At 41.4% G+C, this 27,343-nt stretch overlaps 1 protein-coding gene across 7 annotated transcripts in view; it reads right to left on the minus strand.

The window, feature by feature from the left end:
- TAF2 (TATA-box binding protein associated factor 2) overlaps nucleotides 1-27,343 on the minus strand; it is a 123,445-nt gene that overhangs the window by 80,986 nt on the left and 15,116 nt on the right. For all 7 annotated transcript variants that reach the window (XM_060393983.1, XM_060393982.1, XM_060393980.1 and 4 more), the window contains exons 4-14: nucleotides 18,947-19,065; nucleotides 17,074-17,215; nucleotides 15,267-15,498; nucleotides 12,535-12,719; nucleotides 11,429-11,542; nucleotides 10,214-10,313; nucleotides 8,369-8,454; nucleotides 5,017-5,152; nucleotides 2,235-2,389; nucleotides 1,466-1,580; nucleotides 1,052-1,161 (exon numbers count right to left, since the gene is read on the minus strand). In XM_060393983.1, the coding sequence (XP_060249966.1) occupies nucleotides 1,052-1,161; nucleotides 1,466-1,580; nucleotides 2,235-2,389; nucleotides 5,017-5,152; nucleotides 8,369-8,454; nucleotides 10,214-10,313; nucleotides 11,429-11,542; nucleotides 12,535-12,719; nucleotides 15,267-15,498; nucleotides 17,074-17,215; nucleotides 18,947-19,065 (1,494 nt within the window). The remainder of the gene's footprint in view (nucleotides 1-1,051; nucleotides 1,162-1,465; nucleotides 1,581-2,234; nucleotides 2,390-5,016; nucleotides 5,153-8,368; nucleotides 8,455-10,213; nucleotides 10,314-11,428; nucleotides 11,543-12,534; nucleotides 12,720-15,266; nucleotides 15,499-17,073; nucleotides 17,216-18,946; nucleotides 19,066-27,343) is intronic.

A 27,343-nucleotide genomic window follows, 5' to 3' on the forward strand; every position in this document is an offset into this window, starting at 1 on the left:
CACTGTCATCACAGGGAAAACAAACCCAAGGAAACAGGGTCAAAAGGGGAGCAGCCAGACGCCCCCATGTCAGAGGGGGAGCAGCCAGCCGCCCCCCGTGTCAGAGGGGGAGCAGCCAGCCGCCCCCCGTGTCAGAGGGGGAGCAGCCAGACGCCCCCCGTGTCAGAGGGGGAGCAGCCAGACGCCCCCCGTGTCAGGGGGAGCAGCCAGCCGCCCCCCATGTCAGAGGGGGAGCAGCCAGCTGCCCTCCGTGTCAGAGGGGGAGCAGCCAGACGCCCCCAATGTCAAAGGTGGACAGAAGAAGAAGAAGGATCTCCTTTGAACTAAGAATGTTCACAGGGCATGATTACAGGGAGACTTAGAAGCAAGTTCTCTAAAGGACTTAAAATCAACCGGGATGCTCGTCTGTTTGAGATGACCTAAGTGCAGTCATGAGTAAAAAACTTTTGTCCCTCAAATTCTCACTCCTCCAGCAAAGAACAAAAACGTTCTCATTTTTCACTAGTCACAGTATGTGCTAATGGCTGAGTTTAAAAAAAGTGATAAAGAAAAAGCATATTAAATAAAAGATGAACTATTGATGGCAGTGTGCCTTAGAAAGACATCTACGGTGTTCTTAAGGTCACAGTGACATGGAGAAAATGGAGAGTAAAGTAGACACAGGAAGAGAAGGCAGGGGCGTTTTCATGACATATGTGCTCAGCTCCTTTCTTGAGAGTCACTGTTCATTTCCCCCAAATTTTCTATAGCTATTATCCAATGAGATAAGTAAGAACAACCCTAAGCAATCTGTCCTAAATTTTTCCTGGCTCCCAAAACTCAAACTTCCATTCCACCTCCCCTTGTTCCTACAAAGTAAGGATTCTCATACTTAAATTTTAAAATTAATTGTTTAATTCTAAGGATAAAAATGTTGTCAAGAACAGAAGGTGGATAAGGAATCTGGTAATACTAACTTGAAGTAAAATGGGGGAAAAAAGATACTAGATAACACGTCCTCTATCTAAAAAATCAGATATACACTGGGGGTTTTATCTTGGACAGTGCCTACCTTCTGCTTTTGGAATGGCAAGGTATATCATGTTTAAGGCTGTTTTCTTCAATTTGCAATGTATGATTGAAGGATCCATCTAATTCCTGTACTGTCACTTTAAGTGGTCCCTTTAAAAAGAAACATACTGTTCAAAGATAGTGCTAGGAAAAAGAAGAAAAAAAAAACAAACCACCAAATCACATGTGTTCTTATATGTAAGGAACATTCACCAAGATATTAAACAACACTGTATAAGATTTGCATGTGGAGACACAGAAGGGAAGCTGGTGCCAGAGGAGGGGGAACTGGGGGACTGTCTCCCCAAGACCTCTAAAAGTAGGCCCTCCCTCCCGTCACCCATAGGCCCTTCCTTTATTTAAACTGGGCGGAAAGTGGTGCAGAAAGGCCATTTTGGAAAAACAAAAAACTTACCACATATTTCTGGGTTCCAGGAGATGTATAATCTTGTTTTATTTCCAGTTCCAAGACATTTCGCTTCCTATTAAAGGCAAAACTTCCATAAAATTTTACCACTCCGCTCTGGTCTCTGAAGAACTAACTGTAAAGGAATCTTTGCATACTGGAATAAACACGTACTAAACAAAATAAATTATTCATTAGGGTAGTAGTAATTTTCAAAAACATTCCCACCAGTTCAAAGCTTGAGAGCGTACTCCACTGTAAACCAGGTGGCGAAGCAGTTAAAATTCCCGTAAAAAATGTTTTCCCAGATTTAAAAAAAGATCCTGAAACATGAAGAAATTAGTTTTTTTGAAAAAAGCAAAACCACTCTACAGGGTTAATAATATAGAAAGTGCTTTGAAATGAAAAAATGTAACCACCGAAAAGTTCCAAGATGCCACACAGGCTGTGCCAACTCCCAGCCATGTCCAGGAGTCATGAGACCGCTGTATCTTACAAGTGGCCCTACAGGCCTGTCTGGTGGGCATTCACCTCCCTGATCATCAAGTGTAGGCTGCACTCACACGCTGAAAGGCACTTTAAAGGAAGCTACCCTTACGAATACAGATGTGTAGGGATGTGTGTGCCTCAGGGACTAGCTGGCACCTCAGAGGAAAGGATTTACGGTTCCTGGTCACATCTACCATTATTTGCCTCCTTTTATCCCCCAAAGCTCTTCCTTCTTCCCCTTATACAAACAGTCTTCCCTCCTTCGCTCAACTACTACAGAAAAGGATACACCCACTGCTTTATTAAAGGCTGGATGTCTTTGCCAGAGACGTTTGAGATGGATTTCAAAAATCCAGATGTGGAAACCAACATTTGACTCCACATATGTGACTGGAACTTCTGAGATGAAGCAGTACTAGCCAAACTTAGCAGTTTATTGAAAACCTGTAAGAAAGTATCATTTAATGTGTCTGTGCAACACAATTATACATCGTTTTCAATTCTGTACTATTCCCACTTTGCAATGTAAGTTTATTATAGACAATCACAGAAGACAACAATTTCACATCTTACTTCAAAGACTGTTTTAGTTAAAAACTATGAGCAGTAAAGCATGAGGAGATTTAAACAGCCAGACTACAAAACTATTCTAAACATGACTGAATTTTAACGATGTCCTGGCCAGACGGTGACGCTGTGCTTTTAGGAACTATAATGATACACATCTATAATGTACTGTGCCGTGAGCTTTAAGAAGTTGAGCACGCCACTCTAAGAGTGGACTGGCTCTTTATAGACCACCTCTCACTTGATATTTTTGTTCTTCAAAGGCAAGGTGAAGGATAGAGGATTCAAGAAACTTAATTTTGAGGCAAATTTAAAATGTTTTTTTCAAAAAGATTACTAAAAAGTTATTTTTCATTTACCTCTAAGAATATCACCAATGGGGGAAAAAATGGCAAAGCATTTATAATACAAGTGTTTCTATTACCTCAACTAGAACATCTCAACAAGTTCCACTAAAACTTGCTTAAACATAAGGGAGAACTAAGCAACAGAAAAAATTAACATCTTTTAGATAAATTTTCTTTTTCCTGCTGAAAATAGCTCTAAATGGCCCTTCATCTTTAACATTCTAAATAATGCCAAACACAAAATCCTAGCATAAGGAGGTTTTACTTTTAACCTCACATTTTAGGTTTATCTTCATAAGAATCCTGCACTGCATGGGTCAAGTAGTGATACCCACTCTACATCTGGGGAAACACAAACAGAAAGAACAGGTTAACTGGCACAAAAACAGAAATACAGACCAATGGAACCACACAGAAAGCCCAGAAATAAACCCATGTGCCTATGCTACTGCTAAGTCGCTTCAGTCGTGTCTGACTCTGTGCGACCCCACAGACGGCAGCCCACCAGGCTCCCCCGTCCCTGGGATTCTCCAGGCAAGAGTACTGGAGTGGGGTGCCATTGCCTTCTCCATACACCTATGGGTAGCTTATTTTTGACAAAGGAGGCAAGAATATACAATGAGGCAAAGACAGCCTCTTCAATAAGTGGTGCTAGGAAAACTGGACAGCTACACGTTAAAGAATGAAATTAGAATACTTCCTAACACCATACACAAAGATAAACTCAAAATGGATTAAAAACCTAAATGTAAGACCAGAAACTCTAAAACTCTTAGAGGAAAACAGGCAGAACACTCGATGACATAAATCAAAGCAAGATCCTCTATGACCCACCTCCTAGAGTAACAGAAATAAAAACAAAAGTAAACAAGTGGGACCTGATTAAACTTAAAAGCTTTTGCACAGCAAAGGAAACTATAAGCAAGGAGAAAAGACAACCCTCAGAAGGGGAGAAAATAACAGCAAATGAAACAGCTGACAAAGGATTAACTTCCAAAATACACAAGCAGCTCATACAACTCAATACCAGAAAAACAAACAACCCAATCAAAAAGTGGGAAAAAGACCTAAACAGACATTTCTCCAAAGAAGACATAAAGATAGCTGGCAAACACATGAAGAGATGCTCAACATCGCTCATTATTAGAGAAATGCAAATCGAAACTATAATGAGGTATCACCTCATACCAGTCAGAATGGCCCTCATCAACACGTCTACAAACAATAAATGCTGGAGAGGGTGTGGAGGAAAGGGAACACCCTTGCACAGTAGGTGGGAATGTAAACTGATACAGCCACTATGGAAGATGGTATGTAGATTCCTTAAAAAACTAGGAATAAAACCACCATATGACCCAGCAATCCCACTCCTAGGCATACACCCTGAGGAAACCAAAACTGAAAGAGACACGTGTATCCCACTGTTCACTGCAGCACTATTCACAATAGCGAGAGTGTGGAAGCAGCCTAGACGCCCATCGACGGATGGATGGATGAAGAAGCGGGGGTCCAGACACACAGCGGAATATTACTCGGCCATAAAAAAGAACACATTTGAGTCAGTTCTAATGAGGCGGATGAACCTAGAACCTCACTTCACAGAGTGAAGTTCGTCAGAAAGAGAACAAGAAATATTGTATTCTAACACATACATACGGAATCTTGGAATATAGCACTGGAGAATTTATTTACAGGGCACCAATGAGAAAGAGACATAGAGAATAGACTTATGGATGTGGGAGAGGGGAGGAGAGGGTAAGATGCATGGAGAGAGTAACATGGAAACTTACAGTACCATATGTGAAACAGACAGGCAACGGGAATTTGCTGTGTGGCTCAGGAAACTCTATATCATCTAGAGGGGTGGGACGGGGAGGGGGAAGGAGGGAGGTTCAAGAGGGAGGGGTGTTATGTGTACCTATGGCTGATTCATGTGGAGGTTTGACAGAAAACAGCAAAATTCTGTAAAGTAATTATCCTTCAATAAATAAATTTAAAAAAAAAAGAACAGTTTACTTACTGGACAAACAGCTAATTAGTAACTGAATTCTAGCTATAAAGCCAGATGCCCTGATTCCTATTCTACAGAATAGTATTCAGATCATATGCATATAGACCAGACCCTTCTTTACAACTGTTAAGCTCTTTAACACTTACCTGCAGCATGAACTCCATGCTGATCCTGTTTTCAATCAGTCTCATCACAAGGTGAGCTTTGCACTGGAACATGGTGTAGTACTCCCAGGAGAGCGTATGTGGATGCTTTATGGAGAAGTGCAGATGGGACGCTGGACTAAGAAAACAGATTCTCTTAGTGTAACAACTCTGAATGGAATAAATAATAAATTTCACGGCTACATCAAGACACTAAGTCAAAAACTTCATGGGAATATCTGAGAAATTTCCTTAGCATGAGACCAATGAAGACTAGGAAACATCTAAAAATAAACTTAACTATAAATAAATTATCAAGTTTTATGAAAGGACATAAAAAAATTTGAATAAATGGAAACATCTCCTAGGCAGGAAGACACCTAGCGTAAATAATTCAATGTTCTCCAAATTCATTCATAGTCAATGCAACTGCAATCAATGTCCCCAGGTTAAAGCAGACACAAAAAACCAGTCAAGATGGACCACATATCTAAAACAAAAACAATGATAAAAGTACTTGAAAAAAATAAAGGAAAAAATTTTCTTTTCATTATCTTGCGACGGGAAAAATCTTCATAAGGAAAGATGTAAAATCCAGAGGACATAAAGACCAGATTGACCATGTAAAAATGAAAAATTCTGACATGATGAAGGAGGTTATCAGTAAAAGAGAGGAACAGTCAGCAGAAGATTTATGACACCCATGAAAATCTGAAGTGTTTACACTTCTCTACTATTTCAAATACTGCCACAGTGACTACCTTTTAATACATATGCAGGTACTTCTCTATGGCAAATATCTAGAAGAATAATTTCTATACGATAACAGAAATTGAACAGCTGAATCCAAAAATTACTCATTTTAGAATTTCGATTGGTACCAACAAATTACCCTTCAAAATTAGTGTTACCAAATTACTGTCTCACAATCAGTATGTAAGACTAGTCATTGAAAGTGAAAGAAGTGAAAGTGAAGTCGCTTAGTTGTGTCTGACTCTTTGCGACCCCATGGACTGTAGCCCACCAGGCTCCTCCGTCCGTGGGATTCTCCAGGCAAGAGTACTGGAGCGGGTTGCCATTTCCTTCTCCAGAGGATCTTTCCAACCCAGGGAGCGAACCCGGGTCTCCCACACTGCAGGCAGACACTTTACCCTCTGAGCCCCCAGGGAGTCATTACACTTCCTTAAAAAGTACAGCATGTTGAAATTTAAAGTATTTGTTAAACTGGTATTTGAAAAATTGCCTTTAAACCTCACTCATTACTTCTGAGCTTATGCACAGCAATATGGAAAGGCCGCGTGAACCCCAAGGTCTAAGGGAATGGCAGACACAGCAAGCAAACGGGGCAAAGGAGACTCACACGTGACTCCCAGGTGGCTCAGCGCTGAAGACCCACCTGCCAGTGCAGGAAGAGGGGGGTCAGTCCCTGGTCTTGAAGACCCCCAGAGAAGGAATGGCAACCCACTCCAGGATTCTTGCCCTGGAGAAGCCCATGGAGCCTGGTGTGCAGTGCATGGGACCGCAAGGAGTCAGACACAATGAAGCAGTTGAGCAACAACAAAAGATAATGCGTAGCCCCGAGGACTGCTTGCCAAAGCACAGGTGCGACCAAGTCTCCAAAAAACACAGGTGCCAAAACACAGGTGCCAAAGCACAGGTGCCAAAACACAGGTGCGACCGAGTTTCCAGAAAGAAAGTACACGGTGATGCGCATAATTAAATCAGATTCTGTGACTGCCATATACACATAAAAGCCAAAAAAAAAAAAAGAGAGGTCTGGAAGACAATATACCAAACGTATAATCCCGGTTATCGCCAAGGAGAGGAAGTGGAAGGAGTCAGATGTGGTAAAAGAGGGCTAAACAAGATCTTTCCTTCTGATGCTACAAGCTTCTAAACTGTGCTGTCTGAATCTCCTCAAAGAGCATGCATTCATCTGCTACTTTTACACATGAATTTTGAAAATCAAACATACAGACAGAACTAAATAAATGGGCAAAACAACACAAAAACATTCAGTGTAAATACTATTTGCACACAATGGGAAGGCTCTAATTACAGCCAGGAAGCTGCCAAATAGCAGGCGGTCAAGAGAACAAAGTGAAAGGAACTGGTATTTGAAAGAGTGCATGCTATGTTTAGAGCTTTATCGCAAGGAACCCTTATGATTAAGGCAGATCATCACTGTTTGACACATTAAAATACACATACACTCAGAAAGGCTATACAGTTTTCTTAGCTCACAAAAATCAGTAACTATAAAAATCCAAGTTTCTCTAACTCCAAACTCCTATGCCTTCCCAATGACTTAACCTTGTCTCAGTGACCTTAACCTTGTCTCATGCTTCAACGAAAGACAAGACTACTGGCGAACAAATTCCAGTTTCTTAACCTTTGTTGTACTTTTAGACACTTGGGTAGCCTCATTAATCCTGCAGACCACAAGAGAAAAACTGCTTTAAATGCACAGAAAGTATACAAGTTTACAAAGGAAACCAATTATAATGAAATACAGTTATCAAAATATTTTTTAAAACTATGACATTACCAATATAAGTGCTAGTTTACTAATAACAAGATCTAGCAGTGGTCTACTGTTGCAATTCTAACGTAACGAGTGTAACACATCTCAAGATATCTGCTAACAATTAAAATGTGATAGGAAAACATTCATAATTTCTACATTGGCAAAGTCACAGCACTGTCTGTTATCTACAGACAATTTATAAGTAAAGGAAACATAAAATTTCAGTTAAAAGTAACAACACAGAGAAAACTTCCCATCCAGTTCAGTTCCTATTCCGTTAGTGACTTTACGGATCCTAGGACAAATAAGAGCTCCTGCTGGCACCATTATGTTGCTGTGAATGGCTATTTCCTTTACAGTGACTTAAGAAACAAAAAAGAGAAGGGAACAAAAGGGAAGAGTAAATAAGTGTCTACATAGTCGGCCATTTAGATAAACAGGTATAGGTAGGCTGTGTTGATGATGAAACCATCTACTTAGACTTAAAAAATTAATCAGTGATACATAAGCAAAATACTTGTTCCATTATTTTTAAATTTCTATGAGAACAGTATGACGTATTAATATTAGCATTAGGAAATTAACGTAAAAAAAAGGCACTGTTTTTTAAAGTTCTTTTTTAATGCAAAGGTGTTTTTCATGTTTAAGCCCATCTACAGCCACCATGTGCAGCAGTAACGGAAGGAGTGATGGGAGCGTCGCCAGGGCCTGTGGTCTCCGGACAGACCACGTCTGTGGCCTGTATGGGCCTCATTACACACACAAGTGATTCTAAGGCTGATCTCATAAAGCAAAGTCTGTAATATCATCTCTGAACAATAAACGTACTTATCCTTCTCTTTTCCTCCACCAAATATGGGATGTAATAAAACTCCACCAGTTTTTAGTTCATACGCCACTATTTTGTCCAGCTCCTGAGGATGTAAAAACAAGAGGCCAATGAAAATTATTTTCCATATTAAACTTGAGACCTAAACTGTGATTTCTAATTTCCTGGAATCAGAACGTAAATTTCCAAAAGTAAATGAAATGTATCTGGAGAGTAGTTGTGTTCTCATAAACGAAGCAGACTGCACCGCTGGCTGAGACGGAGCCGCACAGCCGTCTCTCCCGTGGGACCGCGGGGCGGCCAGCAGCCCCGCCACGTTTCCTAGCGGCTCTTCCCAACCTCTCTGACCCGTTCTTCAAGTTTCTCTTCCTTCTCTGTATTTTGCTTCTGGTGGAGGATTTAAGCAAGTAAAAACAAATAGGGATAAAATTATCTCTGGAATCTGTGATTTTAAAACTCTACTTTATATGACACAGGTCAAATTGAAAAAAAAAAAAGTTTCAGTGGAAAAAAGAGACACCGTGACTGCACTGAAAATCCACCACTGGTTCAGAGAGCACTCAAGCAGGACAGAGAGGCGGCAGAACCCAGTGGAGCAGCGCAAGGCCAGGTCCAGAGCCTGGCGCGGCGGCCCACTGCCTGTGCAGCCTCAGCCAAGCAACTCCGCTGTGCCTGTTTCCTTCTCTGTGAAACGCAAACAGTGGCAGAGTAGTTAGGAGTTAAGACGGCGATTATTTATAAGATGCTTGTGACAGTGCCTGGAGTGCCATGAATGCTGTATGCCACATTTCCCCCTTGGTTAACAGTTTTTGAACTCAAAAATGGACTTGTACAGTTGTAGATGTATGGATTGTTTCCTAACCCTCAGTGCTTGAAATTTTTTACAATTACTTTTTAACTTACTTGAGTTTAGGTTTAGATGACCAAGGTATACAAAATGAGAAAGAGGGAGAATAAAAAGGGCCCATCTAATGAGGCTATTAAAGGCGACACTGTTTCCAACTGAGAAGGGGGGAGGCAAGGGGACAATGAAATGCATGGGAACAGAATGGGCAAAATACAATCGTCTTTTTTTCTGTTTGGCCAAAATCTTTAAATAATGGGAGAAGATGCGAAAATGACAGAGCGCCAATGTTTTGCAGGACTGGACCACGCACAGCGCGCACTCCCTGTGACCCGGGTGCTGCGCACACTGCCTGTGGGACGCCTCCAGTGCCTGCCCACGGCGCAGATGCTGCCACTGCTCACTCTCCTGATACAAGAGGCCTGGAGCCAGTGGCCCACGTCACAAAGCTTGGCAGTGAATAAAAGCAAAGTGAACAGCAAACTGGCTCCAGAATCTGGCTTCTGAGTCTAAACCAATTCAGAAAGCATGGCTCCTCTGCCCATGGAATCTTCCAGGCAAGGATACTGGAGCGGGCTGCCAGTTTCTACTCCAGGGGATCTTCCGGACGACCCAGGGATTGAACCTGCATCGCTTGTGTCTCCTGCGCTGGCAAGAGGACTCTTCACCCCTAGTACCACCTAGGAAGCCCTCAGAGATTAATGCCACAGGATTCCATTAAAAATAGTGACTGTGAGGAGCAGGACTATATCTAACAGCTGAATTGATGTTTAAGGAGCTTAAATATTCTCATTCTTAGCAAAAGTCTTTGGAGGCCAACAATGGCAACAGAAACTAGATAAAACAGAAAAGTCTCTATAAAATGATTCTTTTTTCAGAAAAAACCAGGGGCTTTCAATTAACAGTAAGTATTTTAGTTACTAAAAATAAAGGAAAATCTGGAGAACACAAGCACGTCTCATTGACTCCTACGTAGATAAATGGATCCAGCTGCTCTTACCTCTTTAATCCAGTGGCGGTATTCATTAACACCAAAAGTTTTTTTCATCCAAAGACCATAAATATAACCAGAAATTCCTTTCAATACCCATTCATCAGACCTAAGCAAAAAGCCAAATAACAACATATTATTTAAATATAAATAAAATATAATAAATTTTATTATTTTAATAAGAATTCTTCAGATAAGGCCAAAGAGGGCAACAGAGCAAGCACAGCAAGCACTTCTCTGCCTGTTTAAAGAAGGCACAAGTCCTGGACCTGTTTGGCGCCCACTCCCTCCGGCCACCCCTTGCGAGTCTCAGGGCTGCTGCTCTGGGCTCCCTCTGGCAGAGCTCCTCCCCTAGGCCCGCCCACACCGCCCGCTTCTGAGGAGCCACAGGCACACAGCCAGGACCACACGGCTCAGCTCTGCCAACGCCCACACTCTAGCCCTGCCAGCCCCGCGCGTGATTACAGCAGCACCCGGAGACCCGAGGTCTAATCACTGATTTCTTAGTTTCTTAAGAGGAGAGACAATGACGCCATCCACTCAGGTATATATTCATGTCTATCTATTCATTCGTTCAAACATTCTACATGTTGCAGAGACTATTCTTGAGCGAAACTATGTGTCTTAGGAAATTATAAATTAAGAGGCCTTACCCTCTGTCCTTCACCCTCCAGAAAGAAAAAACAAAAAGAAATCAAGACTTACATACTATCAATATATGTTATAATTGTAGGTTATAATCTTAAGGAAATTCTGTCTGTTTCTTCAAATTTACCTCAGGTTAATCAGAAAGAAAACGAAAAGTATTTTATTTCTCACATTTTTCAAGTAAATTAGTTCAAAACCAGGCACTAACAGGAAACCCCTACAGCACTGCCAGCACTGTGGAGGAGTGCACTGAGAGCTGGCATCAGAATCCTGACCGCAGTTCTCTGCACACTCAAGTCCTTGTATCCACAGTATTTACTCCATTCTTTAAGGAACTGCTGCTGTCAAAATTCTTACCTTACTGAGAATTACAGAGCTGATTATACTGACATACTGAGGAAATGGCAAAAAAATTAGGATAAAATTTATACTCATTATTTTTCTTTAAACATATACAGAATAGTGTCTGTTAATTATCTGCAGTTAGAACAAAGTTCAACTTACACTGCAGGAAAAGAAAATAAGAATAAACTTTTCTGATTCTTCTCAGGAGTTGTAAACTTCGAAGTTACTCACCAAGACATTCTGGATATGAAACATCCAAAAAACTGCTGGGCCAAAGACTGGGCTAAACACCTTCTGGTCAAAGGCGTCTCATCTATAATCATAGCACTGTGCAGCAGATTCGTGCTGGAATTTCAAAGAGCAGACAGTTAATTATAACCAAGAAATAAATAACTATTCAATCAAAATAAAACAATCACACTTTTAAAATGATGGAATTCAACTAAGATACAACAGAGAAAAAACAGAATACTCTCCCCAACAGCTTTTACATCTTTTCAAATTTTAGCTGAAATCCATGTTTTAGTAACTTTTGTTTAAAGTAAGGGCTGTAATGTTCTCCACTAATTTCCGTGAAAAATATAAATATTCTTTTTGGGGGCTAGGCAGTTGTAGCAGCAATCAGAAATTGATATGTTCATCAGAGACTAGTCATTTTATGAGGGGGGTCTTCTAATTTCAAAAATCTTTTCCTAATACTACTATTAACTTTTTGTCCTATAATATTTACTTTCAAATACACTGACCCATCAGATCTTCTAACCACTCTGAAGAATGCAGGAACACTATTATTATGTCCATTTTACAGAAGAGAAAATGGACGCAGAAAAAAAAATTATTGATCCTGAGACATAAAACTTCCAAATTGGGAACTTTTCAAGGAATAAAATAAGGGAGGGAGATAAAGTGGGTAAGAGAAAAAAAGAAAATAAAGTTTTTTCCTCCTCAGGTTTTTTTACATACAAATTTCTGATGATATTAGTAAATTTTTATATGGTGCTAGGACAAAAACTCCACTAAATAGCCATATAGTCCTTTGTATATTTGCTGAAGTGCATAAGCAGAAAAGAGACTAAAACAAACACGTAAACTATTAGCAGCAGATAATTCTGGATAAAGATATTGACTCTTTGGGGCTATTTTGAAATTTTCTTTATTTCAATTTCTTTATTTCTTTATTTTCTACATTTAAAAATTTTAAAAACACAGAATTTCTACAAAGCCATTCATAGCTAAATTGAAGGAAAAAAGTTCAAAATGCATCTTAAAAATGATCACAAAATAAATAACCTTCACATCATGAACCTAATTTAGTCATTTCAAATTTGGATACAGACCTAAAAATGCTCATGGAAGCATAAGCAGCCACTTCAACATAAGCTTCATCAATGAATACAGTCTTAAAACAGGAATATGGGTATCGACATGTAAGAATTTCTTCATAAAATTCAAAAACTTCATGAAGATACGACGTGGTATGTTTAAGCAAAGGCAGAAGCTGAGGTAAACAAAAATGAGTGACCTGGAAACAGAAAGCAGGGGAGACCATTAAGTAAGAGGTAGCTTACCTCTCAAATTCCCTAAATACCTCAATTATAAACGAAGCCGCATTTAAGTCCCTCCCCTCCCCCTCATTTTTACAACAAATCCATGGAGCTGAGATAAAACACTGGCATGCAATTAGTGACTACCATTATTATGTTTATGAAATATTCAATGCGTCAGAATTAAATTCATGATAGATTTTATGTCTATGAAACGCTTAGGTTAGATCCAATGAAAATATAATTTTGGTTACAAATTAAAAGTTTCTCCTACAAAACAAAAATAATCTAAACTTTCGAGACTTACTATAAACCCGCCTTTCACTCATAAATCTAACCTAGTGAATACCGCACGTCACAGTACTGTCTTACAGAATCAGAAGCTGACTATCTTCAGCACACACAAAGAACAACATGAAAGCTGCAGGGAAGGCTTACTGGCAGTGAGGAGATAAGGAATGCAGGCAACAGAAACAATAATTCGGACTTTCTTCCACTACATCCCACTTTGGACACAAACACTCATATATTACATACCATCGCACTGCCCCTTATTATGACTCTGTGCATAAGAGTAACATCAAAAATGACATCATCACTCTGACCAGCAGGCCCCCCAGGTGGCTCAGGGGTAAAGAATGCCTGCCAATGCAGGAGACGGGGGTTTGATCCCTGGATCAGAAAGATCCCCTGGAGGAGGGCATGGCAACCCATCCAGAATTCTCACCAAGTGACTCCCATGGACAGAGGAGCCTGGTGGGCTACAGACTACGGGGTCGCAAACAATTAGACAAGACTGAGCAACTGAGCATGCAGGCACTCTGACCAAAATGATCCAGAAAGGTTTTATGAAGACTAAATCTGAGCTGATCTTTTAGAACTGGACAAAAGTTTGACAGGTATGGACAGAAAAAGAGGACACTGCAAATGGAGTCAAAGACGGGAAAATTCGGTTTGGCTGGAAAAAATATAAGTAAACTATGTTGAACAAACATAAATAGAAAAGAAATTAGGAAAAAGCTAGAAAGGACTGCTGCTGTTGCTGCTAAGTCACTTCGGTCATGTCCAACTCTGTGTGGCCCCATAGATAGCAGCCCACCAGGCTCCCCCGTCCCTGGGACTCTCCAGGCAAGAACACTGGAGTGGGTTGCCATTTCCTTCTCCAATGCATGAAAGTGAAAAGTCAAAGTGAAGTCGCTCAGTCGTGTCCGACTTAGCGACCCCATGGACTGCAGCCCACCAGGCTCCTCTGTCCATGGGATTCTCCAGGCACGAGCACTGGAGTGAGATGCCATTGCCTTCTCCCTAGAAAGGACTATTAGGGTCAAATTCTAGATGCTCTTGAAAGCCATGCTAAAGAGATCTGATGACTGCAGGATGTGGAGGCAAGGAAAGCTTTTAACATACAATAAAAAACTACTCTTCTAGCAACATTATGAAAGGACAGACTAGACTGCCTAAGTGGAGGGTGAGCGAGCGTGGATCACCAGTGCTCAGGGCCCAGCTGCACCGCGATGAGCACTCTCGCTGGTACACAAAGAAAACAGAAAATACTATTCATCAAAAAAAGACTCACTCTTAAACAAAACTACATGATAGCAAACCTACTGGTAATACAAGAGAAACTTTACTTGAGAGAGAAAGACTAAGTCACAGGCTGTAAGTATTAAAGAAAAATATTTCTTGACTGACATTTACGTTTCTCCCATCCGATGGCTCAGTGGGAAACCAAAAATTCTTCCAAAATACGAACCAGGTACTAATCAAATTTTTATTTTAAAGTGGGTCATTTACCAAAAAATGGTAAAATTCACTGCATCTTATCAGTGAATACACGTTTAAGAGTCACTGTTAAGATACCAAAAGCAAACCATTCATAAAGTATCTTGAATATTTTCCATGAGTGATTTTATAAACCTTGTCAATTAAGGGATTCATTCAAATATTACTTTAAACCTACACAGAGACTATGAGGGTCAATAACAAATGAATCACTTTATACCCAAGAGAAACGTGATGCTTAAGGAGGCCTAACAGCACGACAGGGCTTATCAACTGGTCCCTGATTTACGATCAGACATGCGGAGGGAACTGGAGGAAACCTCAGTGAGCTCACTGACCCAGGCTCCAGTCCTGCCTGCCTTAACCTTTCTCTTCCCTCTACATATGCTGAAGTTAGAATAAATCTTGCTTTTTAATTCTGAAACTGCAATATTTCAGGTTCTGGAGAGGGAACTAGAACATTCATAAACTCAAAGTAGTTCTACAACAGAATCAGTTAGAGAAATTGACCAATATTCTAACCAAGTTACTTGAAGCTCTTTTGGAACACTAAGCCCTCTGATGAAAAAAATACGAAAATTTAAAGAGTTTATATCATTACACATTTCAGATTAAAAAACCTTCTCTCTAGTGAGAGTTCTCGTAGCTGAAAAAAGAATTAAGAAAACCTTGGTATTTTATTCGTATTCTCCCAATCAGGCTTGAAAGAGTAGGAGAGGAGGGAGCAAGAAGCCACAGTCTACCTCGTGCATATATGGATCTACGAGGATTTCAAAAGGTCCAATGGCCAAGGAGATGTTGGACGCAGATGTTGGAATGGTGAGCATGTAATGGAAGGTCTTCTTCCTCATGTCATGGGTGTACACGGTCTCCACCAAGTCTCCATTGGAGACCGCCACCATGGCAGCGTCCACTGTGAACTCTAACTTCCATGTGCATAACTCAGAGTATGAATCAACACATGGGAACCAAAATCTAGAAAAAAGATCAACAGTACAGAAAATGTTGAAAATGTAAACTACATTGTTCTTCCCACATATAAGTTATTTTAACATTTACAGAATGCATACAAAAAATTTCTTTTAGATCTCTGCACACTAATGCTTTCTACTGAGCAACGTGAAAAAACGTGATTAACGATACAGCCCTGTCTCCAAATATTACTTGGCAATATTAATAAAATATATCATGTGGTACCTCCAGTTTAAACCCTGAAAAGAAGTAACCAAATCTGAGTTTCTGATGTTTTAATTACAAATAATTTTTACTTGTATGTTTAGTTTTTATGTAGCATTCATTTTTAGGATTGAAAAATGCTTACAATAAAGTTTTAAAAAATACAATATTCAGAATCCATTCTATACATCAGGAAACTGCTTCTCTGGAATATGTGATGCACTGTATAAATTCAAACAGCGCTGATAAAGCCAGACATTAAATTTCTAGTCAATGTTCTACTCAGATCAGGTTTTACTGTGTACCAGGGTCTGTACTTGTTACTGAAATACAAAGAAGGATAAGACAATATCCCTGGCTTAGAGGAGTTAACAGTCTGAAGAGAAAACAAAGAGAATATTTCAGTTACGTGGTTAAATACAGAGCTACAAGAATGAACTACAATTACATGGAACAATAAAGGTCCATCTCACTACCACAGTTACACAACAAAGGCAGATACAAAGAGCATGATACATATGCTTCCACTTAATAAAGTTCAAAACCAGGTGCAACTAATCCATGGCATTCTGGAGCTCAGGATGGAGGTCACTGCTCAGGCTATCAGGAGAAGTAGTGAGTGCAAGTGGGCAGACGCGGTGACCCTGCAACGCTGATAATGCTACAGTTCTTTTTCTCTACGTGAGTGTGAATTACAGGAATCTGTTCACTTTGAAAAGGTACCAAACTTTCTATTTACAATTCATTACTTTTCCGTACGCTGTTTCATTTCAACACAAAAGTTTAAAGAGTAAAAGAGCAGTGACGGCTTCAGAAGAGCAGGCTGAAGAGGAGCCCGGGGGAGGACAGGGCTGAGGAGGGGCCCGGGGGAGGACAGGGCTGAGGAGGGGCCCGGGGGAGGGGGTCCAGCAGGGAGCACCGTGCTGCATGCACACACACACACACACACAGAGAGGAGTGGGGGGAGGACAGGGCTGAGGAGGGGCCCGGGGGAGGACAGGGCTGAGGAGGGGCCCGGGGAGGGGGTCCAGCAGGGAGCACCGTGCTGCATGCACACACACACACACAGAGGAGTGGGGGGAGGACAGGGCTGAGGAGGGGCCCGGGGGAGGACAGGGCTGAGGAGGGGCCCAGGGAGGGGGTCCAGCAGGGAGCACCGTGCTGCATGCACACACACACACAGAGAAGAGTGGGGGGAGGACAGGGCTGAGGAGGAGCGGGGGCGGGGGGGGGGGGGGCGGGGCCCAGCAGGGGGCGCGGCCCAGGCCCACACCCACATCCAATATGGAGCACCCGTGCTGCATGTACACACACAGAGAGAAACACAGCTGAGAACATGGAGTCAGCTGCGATGCCTAAGAGCGCGTACTCTACCTTGTGGAGTTCTGATACCCACAAGAGAACACATGGGCACCTCTCTCTGCCATGCTTCCCTCTACACTGGGTACCACGAAATGCAGACCTCCTTTTGGCTGATCCAAAGAAAAATTGATGTGTATCTTTAGGACCTTTAACTCTGCAACAAATAAGCACATACACAGACATATAAGTACATATCAGGTCACAGTAGTCGATGTCACAGGGGTAAAGACTAACACGGAACATGAAGTGGGAACCAAAGGCTGAGTGTGACCTAGAAACACCACACTGTCTAACCCAGTGCAGGCGGTTACCATCTCTCTGCCTACAGGAGCTCGGCAACCTGCTTCTCCTGGTGTCCTCAGTGCGAGCAGGAAGGCGCTCAGGCCTGTCCGACTCCGTGCAACCCCAGGGACTACAGTCCACGGAATTCTCCAGGGCAGAATCCTGGAGTGGGTGGCCTTTCCCTTCTCCAGGGGATCTTCCCAACCCAGGGACGGAAGCCAGGTCTCCCGCACTGCAGGCGGGTTCTTCACCAGCTGAGCCCCCAGGGATTGGTGTCCTTATCTCCACTCAGTTCTAGTTGCTACTAGCTGTGGGCTCTCAAAACATAGATCATACCATATTCTCCTCTCAACATTTCTGACAGTGCTATACTGCCAAAAGAAAAAAGTTCAAAACTACCACCTAGGACACTTACGGTCTTCCAGACCCCATTCAAAACTCACTTTTCAGGTCTGTCCACTTACTATGCTCCCACAAACCCTGCTAATCCTGCCTGTGGCTTTGAGGATTAGGAGCAGGGAGTGGAGTAGGTGGGAAGGGGACCCAAGAATTTACATTACGCAGCATTAGCCATTATGCTTTATTTCTAAGCAACAAATATGCACTGCATTCCCGAGACTGGGCTTCATAGGTGGCTCAGTGGTAAAGAATCTGCCTGCCAGGGCAGGAGACGCAGAAGACTCGGGTTCAGTCCTTGGGTCTGGAAGCTCCCCTGGAGAAGGAAACAGGCAACTCACTCCAGTACTCTTGCTTTGAAAGTCCCATGGACAGAGGAGCCTGGTGGGCCTCCGTCCATGGGTTGTAAAGAGTCAGACACAACTGAACACACACACACACGTATCCATCATTCACAAGATTAAAAAAAAATGTTGCTTTTAATTTCCCCCAGAACATGACAACAATATGGACTTTTTCCAGTCCCTGAAAATACAATGACCTTCCATGCCTTTCCCCTAAATCAGGCAATATCTCTAAAAATATAAACTCCTCTCCCCACCACACACACACACACAAACTATCCAAAAAAAGCAAAAACAAAACAGAGTACTTTACGTCCTTATTTTGATTAATTTTATACAGCAAAATAAAGGTAGGCAGAGAGGTATAATAATTAAAACAGCTGTAACTTTATACAGGAAAAGAAAGAATTAGAAATAATACGAGTGTGCAGAGTGGGTGCTAGAAACCCCAGGTTCTAGCCTTGGCTCCGCTCCTTATCAGTCACATTTAGCAGGTCACTTCCTCTCTTTAGACTTCAGACTGCTCTTCTGCGAAAGGAAGAAACTGAATAAGATGATTTTTTAGGATCCTTCCTCTTACAAAACTCTGTAATTCTAAACTGACTTAATATCATATGGGTTCTCTTCCATTTGTTTTTTTAAAATTACTTTCACTTTAAAAACTACATTGAAATGAGTTGCTTTTTGTCACAGCACTTGATTGCTGTTTTCCTATTAGCCAGTTATCTTTATCAAAAAAAAGCTTCCAACTCCTGTGTATCTCAGCTGGTTGTAACTTAAATACCATGAACTTTCATGAAAAGCTCTTAGTTACTGAATCCACCATGATCTAACTGTACAGTCGAATGTTCTGGACACTTTACCATCGACGTGTTTCCACAGCTCTGATGGAACCTTAATGCATAGCTCCCCATTCCCTGCGTCAGGATCCACAGCGCTAACCGCAGCCGCGTAAGCATTGGAGAAGTAATTGAGATTTCTCCTGGGGAGAGGGGAAAGAAGAGAGAAAGCCAGGCTTAGCAATAAGACACACATTTCACCAAATGTTTTCTTAAATACTTGGCACCAGTTGTTTGTAAGCATTATATCATCTTCCATAAATCACAGGAACGCTTTCAAGCCAAGTTCACCATGGATTTATTGCCCAAGACAAAACTTATGCAAGAAGGCCAACCCAGTCGACCCTAAAGGAATCAGCCCTGAATAGTCACTGAAAGGGCTGATGCTGAAGCTCCAACACTTCGGCCACCTGATGCAAAGAGCTGACTCACTGGAAAAGACTCTGGTGCTGAGAAAGATTGTGGGCAGGAGGAGAAGGGGACGACAGAGGAAGAGATGGCTGGATGGCATCACCGACTCGATGGTCGTGAGTCTGAGTGAGCTCCGGGAGCTGGTAATGGACAGGAGGCCCGGATGCTGCGGTCCACGGGGTGGCAAAGAGCCGGGCAGAACTGAGTGAACAGCAGCAGAGAGTGCAGGGGCACACAGCCTGTTAGCAGAGTCTGTCCACCGACGCTATGTGTTTATTATGACTGTCACATCCTTCATTAAGCCACTACAGTTCCCTGATGCAAATGTAAAGAACACAGGCAGAACTGAAAAAATAATTATTCTCTATCTGGCAAAAATGTGAATGGATTCAACAAGCTTTATAATCTGACAGAAATTCAAGATGTTTAAAATGAGTCAGGATTAATTCCTCAGAATATACCACTGCTCCTCCTCATGCCACAGTGCACGACAACGTAAGCTCTAGGAAGGAGGGACGTTCATGTGGTTCACTGTTATAAGCTCCATGAAGGAGGGAACATTCGTGTGGTTCACTGTTACATCCCCTAAATGCCAGGGACTTTCAATAGGCAGGCTTAGTAGCTCAGCCGTGTCCCACTCTTTGCAACCCCACAGCCCACCAGGCTCCTCTGTCCATGGGATTCTCCAGACTAGAATAACTCGAGTGGGTTGCCATGCCCTCCTCCAGGGGGTCTTCCCGACCCAGGGATCAAATCCGTGTCTCCTGGGGTGCAGGTGGGTTCTCTCCCACGGAGCCACTGTTCACTGGGTGCGTGGCCTTACTTCCCACTGGATGAAAGCCATAAACTGAAGACTTGTGGAAACATGAAAACACTGTTCTCATCTGATTTTCTAATTTTTTTCCATAAAGTAACTCATATACATGCATATTCACACACACACAAGTCACATTTCCTCACTGCAATCAGTGAGAGTAACACAGAGGAAATGGAACAAAGGGCAAGGAACGGCAAGAGCAAGGAAGCAAGGTCAGACACGACCTTGTGAGGCACACTGCTGTGGCCTGCACGCCAGTCGTCCTGCCCTGAGATGACTCCACCAAGCAGTCGGGGACACCTCACTAACTGAACGAAGCTTTAACCCGGTTAAAAGACAAGTTTCACGTACTCTACAGAACGACCGTAGGGAAAGCAAATCAGGAGGAGCCGTTGAGGAAAGCGTTACACTCCCACAGCCTCAGCACGGCAGAGGCCACGCCTCCCGCACCTGCTGCTCTCCGCTGACCAGGAAGGAGGTCACGCCAGCCACGGCTTCCAAAGCTACGGAGTACAAGGCTCTGAAAGTGGGCAAGCCGACTTCTCGGGACTTCTACCACTGCCTTTCTGTTAGATAGATATGTGAAATAAAGGGCATAAAAACTCCAGGACCATCTTTTCTCTTTTAATTATCATACAGTAAAAGTAACTCTCTCCCTTTGGTGTGTAATTCTGTGAATGTCAGCGTGTGTGGCCACTACCACGAGTGGGATACAGGACAGCTCCGCCATCCCCCGGAGTTCCCTGTGCCAAACACATGGAATGCTAAGGATGTATTTTTGAGGCTGGCTTTCATCTCACTCAGTATGTCTTTGAAACTCATCTAAGGTGGACACGTACCACCAGTCTGTCCCATATTATAATGAACAGTATTCCACTGTAGAGACTGTACCACAGATTGTTTATTGTTTATTGACTCATCCACTGAAAGACAGCTAGGTTCTTTCCAGCTTTTGGCTATTAGGAATAAAACTGCTACAAACAACTGTGTATCCGTTTTTATGTGAATTTAATTTTCATTTCTGCAGTACAAACAGGCAAGTGTGGGACTGCTGAGTCACATGGCAACTATAAGTTCAGCTTTATAAGAGTCTGCTGAGCTGTTTTCCAGAACAGCTGTACCATTCTGCGTCCCCATCAGCAGTACAAGACAGTGCCAGGAGCCCTGCATCCTTACTAGCACTTAGCTAACACACTCTGCTAGTTAAAGACTACTTCGGACATCTACAGGTTGTAACTTCTCTTCAATAAAATTTCAAAATCACAAAATCTGAAAGCCAGTTATTTGTGAAATTTAAAAATAAAAAAACTCATTGTTACAAAAAAGCTATATTTAAACATTATATATTAAATCACTTTTTTTTTAATGGAAAATTATTCTCACTTAATCTCATTTCCTGAGAAGAGGTAAAGTGGTCCAAATAAAATGGTGAGTCACTATAAATGGAATCTGTTGGAAAGCCAGTTTTGAGGAATAATCTTCTCGTGGCTTGGATTTTACTATTTCCTTTCATAATACAAACCAAACATGTTTCCTTTCATAACAACCCAATAAAAGCCAAAAATTACAAGGCAAGATTATAGTAAGTGTCTTCAATTTCCAGAATGATAACGGCTGTACAATACTAACACACCCCTGACCTGTAACCACCACAGTGCCAATCCCCAGGCTTCCTTAGGGAAACAAGGCTTAAAGAGGAGTGACGCTATAGAGGATACTGAAGAACAAGCACATTAGGGTAAAATCAAAAGAATTTTCTCCAAGAACCAATTATAAATATCTACATTGAATTAAAATAATCTGTTCTTTGTCAAGAACATGTACTTTTAAAAACTGAATGTGCAGATTCTGCAAAACTTAAGATTCAACTGTTTGTAAACCTTATCTCCATTAAAAGAAAAATTCATGAAAGCAAAATATATCACATCAGCAAAGTGTATATGCTCTAAGTATTCAGCTTCATGAATTTTCACAAAACCAACAGAAGCAGCAATGTGAGCAAGGGCCGAGCCTTTCAGCAGCCCCCAAGGCCCTCCTGTCCTCACTAGCCGGGCCCTGCTTCTCACCGGCGGGGGAACCCAGCGCTCTGCCAACAGTGGGGCAGGCCAGCAACTCCACACACCTTCCCGTGGGTGACTTGTTCTATCCGACGTTACATTTGTGAAATCCATCCACGTCTCTGCACTTAACTGTCAGTCCCTCAGTCTCGTTGTTTTTAGAGCCCCAACAGTGAATCTCCCGTTCTAGTGCGGACAGGTCTTCAGGTTCTTTGCGGCTCTGATGATTACGACGCTGTTGAGAGCACTGCTGTGCTTTCCTCGTGGTGGACAAGCTGGGCATGTGCACGCCAAGTGGGACTCTTCATTCACAGAGCACAAACACTTTTGATCTCAGTTTACATTTCTATTAACTGTGTCTGAAAAGTAATTTCGCTATATTCTTGTCAACATTCAATGTTCTCGTCTGTCCTTAGTTTTGACAGTTCACAGACAAAATAAAAGACTGACAGAAAAATTCATTTTCCAGAAACAGAACCAATATCAAAATTAATAAAAGTGAGGGACGTTCCTGGTGGTCCGGTGGTTAAGACTTCACGCTACCCATGCAGGGGGCACAGGTCTGACCCCTGGTCAGGACACTAAGATCCTGAACGCTGCATGGCACAACCGAAAAATAAAATGCCTCCTTAAAAATGATCGAAAGAACATCTGATATGATGCCATGAAATAAGGTTGCTCAGAGATAACTCTACTGGAACAAGCTTTTCTATGAAAAGGCCTAGGGGATTCCACTGATAACAAGTTAAAACCTGAGTGAATTTAAAGTGGCTACACAAGAAATGTCCTAAATCATGATGGTGTGGTCACTGACCTAAAACCAGACATCCTGGAGTGTGAAGTCAAATGGGCCTTAGGAAGCATTACTTACTATGAACAAAGACAGTGGAGGTGATAGAATTCCAGCTGTTATTTCAAGCCCTAAAAGATGATGTTGTTAAAGTGCTGCACTCGACACGTCAGCAAATTTGGAAAACTCCACAGTGGCCACAGAACTAGAAAGGACCAGTTTTCATTTCAATCCCCAAAAAAGGCAATGTCAAAGAATGTTCAAACTACTGTATAGTTGCGCTCACTTCATATGCCAGCAAAGTTATGCTCAAAATCCTCCAAGTTAAGCTTCAATACTATGTGAACCAAGAACTTTCAGATGTATAAGCTGGGTTTCAAACAGGCAGAAGAAGCAAAGATTCAAATTGCCTACATTGGATGGATCATAGAAAAAGCAAGAGAATTCCAGAAAACACTGATTCTGCTTCATTGATTATTCAAAAGCCTTTGTGTGGATCACACAAATTCTGGAAAATTCTTAGAGACAGGAATATCAGACTATCACAGCTATCTCCTGAGAAACCTGTATGCAGGTCAAGAAGCAACAATTAGAATCAGCAGACTGGTTCAAAACTGGGAAAGGAGTATGACAAGGCTGTATATGGTCACCCTGCTTATTTAACTTATATGCAGAGTTTATCATGAGAAATGTTGGGCTGGATGAAGCACAATTTGCATGACACCACTCTAATGGCAGAAAGCAAAGAGCCTCTTGATGATGGTGAAAGAGAAGAGTAGAAAAACTGGCTTGAGAAATGTCTATTTAGTTCTTTGGCCCATTTTTTGATTGGGTTGTTTATTTTTCTGGAATTGAGCTGCATAAGTTGCTTGTATATTTTTGAGATTAGTTGTTTGTCAGTTGTTTCACTTGCTATTATTTTCTCCCATTCAGAAGGCTGTCTTTTCACCTTGCTTATATTTTCCTTTGTTGTGCAGAAGCTTTTAATTTTAATTAGATCCCATTTGTTTATTTTTGCTTTTATTTCCAGCATTCTGGGAGGTGGATCATAGAGGATCCTGCTGTGATTTATGTCAGAGAGTGTTTTGCCTATGTTCTCCTCTAGGAGTTTTATAGTTTCTGGTCTTACATTTAGATCTTTAATCCATTTTGAGTTTATTTTCGTGTGCGGTGTTAGAAAGTGATCTAGTTTCATTCTTTTACAAGCGGTTGACCAGTTTTCCCAGCACCACTTGTTAAAGAGACTGTCTTTATTCCATTGTATATTCTTGCCTACTTTGTCAAAGATAAGGTGTCCATAGGTGTGTGGATTTATCTCTGGGCTTTCTATTTTGTTCCATTGATCTATATTTCTGTCTTTGTGCCAGTACCATACTGTCTTGATGACTGTGGCTTTGTAGTAGAGCCTGAAGTCAGGCAAGTTGATTCCTCCAGTTCCATTCTCCTTTCTCAAGATTGCTTTGGCTATTCGAGGTTTTTTGTATTTCCATACAAATCTTGAAATTATTTGTTCTAGTTCTGTGAAAAATATCGCTGATAGCTTGATAGGATTGCATTGAATTTATAAATTGCTTTGGGTAGTATACTCATTTTCACTATATTGATTCTTCCGATCCATGAACATGGTATATTTCTCCATCTATTAGTGTCCTCTTTGATTTCTTTCATCAGTGTTTTATAGTTTTCTATATATAGGTCTTTAGTTTCTTTAGGTAGATATATTCCTAAGTATTTTATTCTTTTCGTTGCAATGGTGAATGGAATTGTTTCCTTAATTTATCTTTCTATTTTCTCATTATTAGTGTATAGGAATGCAAGAGATTTCTGTGTGTTGATTTTATACCCTGCAACTTTACTATATTCATTGATTAGCTCTGGTAATTTTCTGGTGGAGTCTTTAGGGTTTTCTATGTAGAGGATCATGTCATCTGCAAACAGTGAGAGTTTTACTTCTTCTTTTCCAATGTGGATTCATTTCTTTTTCTGCTCTGATTGCTGTGCCCCAAACTTCCAGAACTATGTTGAATAGTAGTGGTGAAAGTGGGCACCCTTGTCTTGTTCCTGACTTTAGGGGAAATGCTTTCAATGTTTCACCATTGAGGATAATGTTTGCTGTGGGTTTGTCATATATAGCTTTTATTATGTTGAGGTATGTTCCTTCTATTCCTGCTTTCTGGAAAGTTTTTATCATAAATGGATGTTGAATTTTGTCAAAGGCGTTCTCTGCATCTATTGAGACAATCATATGGCTTTTATTTTTCAGTTTGTTAATGTGGTGAATTACACTGATTGATTTGCGGATATTGAAGAATCCTTGCATCCCTGGGATAAAGCCCACTTGGTCATGATGTATGATCTTTTTAATGTGTTGTTGGATTCTGATTGCTAGAATTTTATTGAGGATTTTTGCATCTATGTTCATCAGTGATACTGGCCTGTAGTTTTCTTTTTTTGTATTATTTTTTGTCAGGTTTTGGTATTAGGGTGATGGTGGCCTCACAGAATGAGTTTGGAAGTTTACCTTCCTCTACAATTTTCTGGAAGAGTTTGAGTAGGATAAGTGTTAGCTCTTCTCGAAATTTTTGGTAGAATTCAGCTGTGAAGCCGTCTGGACCTGGGTTTTGGTTTGCTGGAAGATTTCTGATTACAGTTTCAACTTCTGTGCCTGTGATGGGTCTGTTAAGATTTTCTATTTCTTTCTGGTTTAGTTTTGGAAAGTTGTACTTTTCTAAGAATTTGTCCATTTCTTCCACGTTGTCCATTTTATTGGCATATAATTGCTGATAGTAGTCTCTTATGATCCTTTGTATTTCTGTGTTGTCTGTTGTGATCTCTCCATTTTCATTTCTAATTTTATTGATTTGATTTTTCTCTCTTTGCTTCTTGATGAGTCTGGCCAAGAAGACATACAGATGGCTAACAAACACATGAAAAGATGCTCAACATCACTCATTATTAGAGAAATGCAAATCAAAACCACAATGAGGTATCATTTCACACCAGTCAGAATGTCTGCGGTCCAAAAATCTGCAAGCAATAAATGCTGGAGAGGGTGTGGAGAAAAGGGAACCCTCCTACACTGTTGGTGGGAATGCAAACTAGTACAGCCACTTTGGAGAACAGTGTGGAGATTCCTTAAAAAATTGCAAATAGAACTACCTTATGACCCAGCAATCCCACTGCTGGGCATACACACCGAGGAAACTAGAACTGAAAGAGACACATGTACCCCAATGTCCATCGCAGCACTGTTTATAATAGCCAGGACATGGAAACAACCTAGATGTCCATCAGCAGATGAATGGATAAGAAAGCTGTGGTACATATACACAATGGAATATTACTCAGCCATTAAAAAGAATATATTTGAATAAGTTCTGATGAGATGGATGAAACTGGAGCCGATTATACAGAGTGAAGTAAGCCAGAAAGAAAAACACCAATACAGTATACTGACACATATATATGGAATTTAGAAAGATGGCAATGACGGCCCTGTATGCAAGACAGCAAAAGAGACACAGATGTGTAGAGCGGACTTTTGGCCTCAGAGGGAGAGGGAGAGGGTGGGATGATTTGGGAGAATGGCATTGAAACATGTATAGTATCATGTAAGAATCGAATCACCAGTCTATGTCCGATGCAGGATACAGCATGCTTGGGGCTGGTGCACGGGGATGACCCAGAGGGATGTTGTGGGGAGGCAGGTGGGAGGGGGGTTCATGTTTGGGATCGCATGTACACCCGTGGTGGATTCATGTCAATGTATGGCAAAACCAATACAGTATCATAAAGTAAAATAAAGTAAAAATACAAAGCTAAAAAACAAAACAAAACAACAACAAAAAAAGAAAAACTGGCTTGAAACTCAACATTCAGGAAATTAAGATCATGGCATCCAGCCCCATCACTTCATGGCAAGCAGAAGGGGGAAAAAGTGGAAGCAGTGACAAATTTTACTTTCTTTGGCTCTAAAATCACTGAAGCCATGAAATTAAAAGACGCTTGCTCCTTGGAAGGAAAGCTATGGCAAACCTAGATAGCATATTAGAAAGCAGAGACATCACTTAGCTGACAAAGGTCTATAAAGTCAAAGCTATGGCTTTTCCAGTAGTCATGTACCGATGTGAGAGTTGTCCATAAAGAAGCATGAATGCCGAAGAAGTGATGCTTTCGAACTGGGGTGCTGAAGAAGACTCTTGATTCCCCTGGACTGCAAGGAGATAAAATCAATCACTCCTAAAGGAAATTAACCCTGAACATTCACTGCAAGCACTCTTGCTGAAGCTAAAGGTCCAATACTTTGGCCACCTGATGTGAAGAAGTGACTCATTGGAAAAGATCCT

Source organism: Ovis aries, chromosome 9, assembly GCF_016772045.2.
Source record: "Ovis aries strain OAR_USU_Benz2616 breed Rambouillet chromosome 9, ARS-UI_Ramb_v3.0, whole genome shotgun sequence".
Taxonomy (NCBI): Eukaryota; Metazoa; Chordata; class Mammalia; order Artiodactyla; family Bovidae; genus Ovis; species Ovis aries.